General features: G+C 49.8%; 1 protein-coding gene across 1 annotated transcript; it reads right to left on the minus strand.

Annotated features, from left to right (window-relative positions):
• Positions 1-1,470: 1,470 nt before the first annotated feature.
• On the minus strand, positions 1,471-5,811 carry MRM3 (mitochondrial rRNA methyltransferase 3). The gene is made up of 4 exons (XM_075120784.1): positions 5,504-5,811; positions 3,390-3,634; positions 2,600-2,767; positions 1,471-2,147 (listed from the first exon to the last, which is right to left on the minus strand). The coding sequence occupies exons 1-4, from the start codon at positions 5,779-5,781 to the stop codon at positions 1,576-1,578; spliced, it is 1,263 nt and encodes a 420-aa protein (XP_074976885.1). The 5' UTR covers positions 5,782-5,811; the 3' UTR covers positions 1,471-1,575.
• Between the last annotated feature and the right edge of the window lie 36 nt (positions 5,812-5,847).

The raw sequence follows: 5,847 nt of genomic DNA on the forward strand, positions 1-5,847 counted from the left end.
GCTACTTCTCTTGCCTTCCTGTTAGCCTATCCTGCTGACGGCAAGGAGAGGAAGGGAGCTTTTGAACTGATTTAAGCTATTTCCATGAACACAAACAGCTGTCTGTGCTTTATCACATTTTTCACCATGTTTCTTTCTAGATAAACAGGGCCCAAGATTATGGGAAAGGGGGAAAAATACCATCGCCTGTTGCCCTCCACGACAGCACCTGCAGTGGGACCTCCACCACTGCAGTAGTTTTAAGGGATACAATGGAAAGTTTCCTGGATTGTCCTGGAAGAGACCTGGCCCAAAACAGCACTGCAGGAAGAGACAAAAGCCATTACACGGGAACTGTTTAAATAACTCATGAGGCTGCCTGAACAAACAGGCCTGGGGAGAGAACTACATTCCAAAGAGCAGCTACTGCAATTCACACAGCCGGGGACCCCCTGCCGTAACTGATTAGCCACTTCATGTCCTCAGTGAGAGGGTTACAGAGCTCTTGTGACACTACATTCCAACGGATTTTACTGCCAGCTGCTGAGACTTCAATGCAGAGGTTTGTCCCTTACTGAAAAAACAGAAGCCAGGGGTGTTTTTTCTTCTGTGAGAACCATATATCGAGCCCTTGTACAATACAATTTACACTTCATCCCCGCTGCACTAGCTCTTTTACCTTCCCCCATGGCCCTGGAAAGCCACATGAAGCTCTGTTTAGGGTAAAAATCTCTGCTGCGTTAAGGGCAAGCCAGCCGTGCAGCGTGACCAGCATCCTCTGCCTTACAGTGAATATGAGAACCTCTGTGGCAGAGTAGACTGAGCAGGGCCCTGGTAAGAGACTCCCACCTGCCCTTTTCTTCAGGGTGGGGGATTCACCCACCCCAAGGAAAGAGTCCCCTTAGGATAACTGTCTGTAAATGACACACATGATGCACAACCTCTCCTTTGCGCTTCCTAGTCCCAGTAATGTGAGTAGTGCAACCTACTTGTGCTATAGAGCTAGCTTGGTGCACAAGGGTCAGAATCAAGGAAGGGAGGGTGTGTTGTTGCTCAATAGATGGCACCAAACCCACCCTCATTTCAAAGGCGGGTGAGCAGGCATGGATTTGAGGACTTAAGCTTGCTTGGTAGGGACTTTCACTGAATCGCTGAAGGGCTGTGTTAGCAATCACTAAGTCTGACAGCTACCTCTAAGAATGGCTCTCTGCTAATCCCCTTATGACATTCCTAAGGAACCAGTCAGGGCAGCAGCAGGTGCAAAGGCCTGCTCTCTCCAAGGCCTACACCTTGATGATGGCAGCTGCAGATAAGTGTGGCCCTTGGAGTCCCAAAGTTTGGGCACCCTGCTCAAAACTTCATGTGTTCCACCAATGCTAAGGGGCATCAAGTGCAGATGGTGGGCATGCTGTGGAGTGGCTGGATGTTGAACATGGGCATGGACCTCTTGGGGGCAGGTCTGTTTTAACAGCTGTGCAAGTATAAACTGAATAGCTGTTGCAAAACCTGTAATTTTATTGATTCCTCTGCAAGCTGCCTGCATGGGAACATAAAGAAGAAGAGGCTCTTTCTGTGCTGAATGGTCTCCTGCACAGTTTAGCCCAAGGCAGGCAACGTCTGTCTTTTGCTTTCTTGCTTCTTCCTCAACTGCAATTGTCTCTTCCCCTCAAACAACAGGATGCTCGCAGCCATGGCGGAGTTCAAACTGTCCACACCTGGGACAACAGGAATAATCAGTCTCTTTCCCCCCGTGCTCTCTGCTAGCCGAAGTGCTTCTGTGCTCAAACCATGGGTCTCCCCACCTATCACTACTGCTGCTGCTGGAGCCGGTGTCCAGTTCTCGTGGTAACACTGACTGTCAAGTTCTGGGAACCAGGCCTCATCTGTTCCCTCCTCCTCGCTCTCTGAATCAAAAGCCAAGTCCTCTCTGCCTATCTGAGCCTTCAAGTTGTAAGGTCTGGAAACCCAGCCATAGCTGCTGACCTTTCCCGACACATCCTCCATCTTGTCCTGTGTTCTTGGGTCGCGGCTATCGGCCACGTGGACCTGCGTGTCTGTGGGAAGATAGTGGGAAATGGATTCCCACTCCAGATTGGCAATGATGGGCAGGCGGAAGTGAGCCCCCATGCCTGCACGAAGCACTTTGGGCTCCCAAGGATCCACGCAGCCTGTAATAGAAAACAGTGAAGGTGCAAGATCTCCATAAGCATATGCATTCAGCACTCAATGCTAGTGAGAAAGCACATCAAAGGAGAATGCATATAAGCTTCCTGGAGCAAGCCATCATCTGAAACAGCCAGGAGGCTGTTGGGCCTATATGGGCCTATGGTACCCTAGCACCACACAAATTGGAAAGCTAACCTCTCTTCAGCTCCCTCAGTATGCAGAGTTATTGATGGGATGCTGTACTTATGAACCTGCCTTTGTTCTAGGCCCCTAGACTTACTAGGTATCACAGGAGTATCCACAGAAGGTCCAACACACTGTGAGCTGTTGTGTGTTTCCATCCATATCAAGTGAAATCTCATCACTTTTCCAAATGGTTGATTTTTCATTAAACTCTCCCGACCCCACAGCTGAAGTCATCACAGACTCCTGCTCTCCAGAAGGAGAGGCCTACCTTTGGTGAGCAGCACTTTGCTGCAGCCTGCTCCAGCTGCAGATCTCAGTATAGTCCCCAGGTTTCCTGGATCGCGGAGATTGTCACAGATAAGGGACAGGGGCAACGAATTCTGTAGATGGACAGCTGGGTAAGTCATCTTTGCATGGTCAGGTCTGGAAAAGATTCCTGAGGAAACAAAGGGAGAGGCCCATTGGCAAATGAGACTCAATGGCTTTTCTGACATAGCACTGCCCCTGGGATGCATCTGTTTTAATCACTTCTGATCTAACTGATACTTTTGTGGTGGAACTGGAAGTACTGAAGATAGGGTGAGGAGCAGTACTGCTGGAGTCTGCATAAGACTGTTTTCCTAGTAAAGAAAAGAATGAAAGCATCATTTAAAAAAAAACAAACCCCTCATGGGCATCATCAGCTCAGAGATCATAGGTGCCATTTTTCCACACGCCACAGCAGAATACCTGTATCACAAGGCACCATCAGGGATGTCAGTTAGACAGAGGCCTCAGAGTCACCATGAGTGCCAATCATCTTCCAAGCTTTGAGGAGGTCTATTGAAATGTAGTCCCCTCCTCAAGCGGAGGGGCAAGTGACAAGACCGTCTATCACGTCAGTTTGAGTGGAAGCAGAGGAATCCTTCTTCTAGCCAATTCCACTTGACACCATGTCACTGGCAGAGTAACAGGAATGGGCTAGTGACGAGACAGTCAAGTCGTATTTGTCGCTACATTTATTTTAATAACTGCTAAGTGCAGCTACCCGTTGTTTACTATTTCGAAAGCAAACTTACCTATCAGCCCTTGAGGAGCTATGAGGTCAGACCAGTTCTTAATGTCTTCAAACTTCACCTTAACTAGAGTGGTTTTCTTCAGCTTTTCCTCAGGCAGTTCCTTTAGGTGCCCCACAGTACTGAAGAAGAGAGTCTGGGGCACTGCTCCAGCGTCCAGGGCATCCTTGATAAGTCTCTGACCCTCCAGCAGAATCTTCCCATGCTGATCGCGAAACTTCTTTGACTTGGCAATAGTCACCACTTTTCTATAGAGAAGATGACCCGTTAAAACTGCTGGGATGTTAGTAACATCTCTGGTCAGCTTTGAAGTTTGCCACTTGCAGGTGGAGGATGTTACTCAAAACTTTCCTGGACTCAATATTATTCCTTCTGTCCAATGATTGTCCGCATACATATTTAAGAGTGGCTGCAGCTACTACTGCTATTGTATAGGATCCCTTATGCTCACCCTTATTAATCTCTACAGCAGGATCAGTCTAAGGCAATGGTTCTCAACCAGAAGGGGGTGCAGGAGCCAAACTTTCTAGGGGGCCTTGGCTGCACAGCAAGCCTTCTTGGGGCCTTGCATAGATCTGCTTTCCAGTACTGAACAAGCCCAGATCTCTCAAGGACTGACAGCAGAAGCACTAATACAGGTAACGAGTGTTTTTATAGTACCGTTTGATTTGTGTTTTGATGTAAGTTGCTTGGTATCTCCTGAACAAACTCAATAGCAACAGTAGGTGGCAGCGTCCTCGCTATTCTAAAGTGGGAGGGACCACTGCCAATATTAAAAAAAAAAAAAGCGGGATATCATTCAAAAAAGGGTTGAGAACTCTAAGGGATTTATGAACCGACACTGACCACAGAGTAGCTTGTTAGCAAATTATTTGCAAGTGCTTTTGCTGAAATATTAATAGTTATGTGGAAAAATGCAAAAGCAAGAAGGCTCATACACTGGCAGGCAAACACCAGAGTCAGAAACTTGGTGCCTCTCCCATGAGCTGACAAAAGAATTTCACAATGCAGCATATTAAGGCTTTGTTCAGCTCTTGCCATATATAAGTTTAGATTTCCTTCATTTTATTGGTTTAAAAAGTTTGCTCCCTAACAGCTGAGGTTTTGAACATTGTTCCCTCTCGTGTTAGGATTTGCTCTGATGTGAATTTCATCACTAGCCTCAGTTTCTCTTTCCATTATTTCATGTAGCATGTTTATTACAGCAGTGCCCAAGGGCCACGCCCCATTGTGCTAGGAGCTGCAAAAACAGCCAAGTAAACAGTCCCTGCCCCAAAGAGCTTCCAGTCTAAACAGACAAGACAGACACTAGGTAGAAAAAAGGATTTAACATGAGCAGAGGGAACAATGTGAAGGCAGCAAACATCCTGCTCATTCCAGGCTTATTTTTTTAAGCTAAAGTAAAGAAAACTGAAGGGAAGCAGAGTGAGGGGGACAAGGCAGAGGAAAAGGGACAGGTGTAGAGTGAAGCTAAGCTGAACTTGTGCCTTGCTTTCCTTTCAGGGTTCATGCATGCACTCAAACATGGAGCTTGCATGCTCCACAGTTGGTAGCAACCCAATTTAAATAATTACTTGAAGCCAAATGTAAAAACCTCACTCATGTGCACTAATCACTTGGAGACTTTTTGTGATTTAGCAGATAAGTAAACTATTAGCCTTGAGGATGTAAGTCTGACTACTGCATTGACCATCTGAAAGGAACTCTGATTTCTACAATGAGATTTTGCACAATACTTACATTACAATAGGTACAACTGCAAAAGAGAGGCGGGCTAGCGGCTGCAGACCATCAGTGCCAATTACATCATGCCTACGCTGCTGCTGTAATGCCCAATGCGTTAACCACCACTAAAGCAGCCCCGACCTACACGCCTTGCCAGCAGGTAGCTTTTGGCCGGGCCCAAGCTGGAAGCAGCCCGGGGGGGGAAGGGGCCGGCTGTGCCACGCGTCTGTCAGTAGCGGAGGGAGCCAAGGGAAACGGGGGGGGGGGGGGTCCCCATACGTTGTTTGGCGTGACTGCTGCCATGGTAACGTGTCTGGGGGCGGGGGAGGGGAAGCGAGCGGCTCTCGCACAGAGCGGATCCTGCGGGGCCGGGGAGCGCCGCAGGGCCTTACCCCAGCCTCCTGTCTCCGGGCTCCGCCTTCTCGTAGCGCAGCTCCTGCCCGGCCGGGCTCTTCTCCGGGGCCGGCCGGGCTCCCTTCGGCTCCGCGGGCTCCCGCCCGGCCGGGGCGGCCGTTCTCTGCTCTTCGCGGGGGGGCAGCACGCGGACCGGGCTCCGCCGCAGCGCCCGCACCCAGCGCCGCCCCGCAGCCGCGCCCGCCCCGGCTCCTCCCGGCTCAGCCCGGAGCAAGGCAGCGGCAGGACCCAGAGTGAGGCCCCTGAGCGCCGCCATCTTGCCCTGACCCCCAGCGGCCCCGGCCCGCCGGATATCCGGCTGCGCACGTGACCCTCCGCGGCT

This window comes from Caretta caretta, chromosome 17 (assembly GCF_965140235.1).
Source record: "Caretta caretta isolate rCarCar2 chromosome 17, rCarCar1.hap1, whole genome shotgun sequence".
NCBI classification, from domain to species: domain Eukaryota; kingdom Metazoa; phylum Chordata; order Testudines; family Cheloniidae; genus Caretta; species Caretta caretta.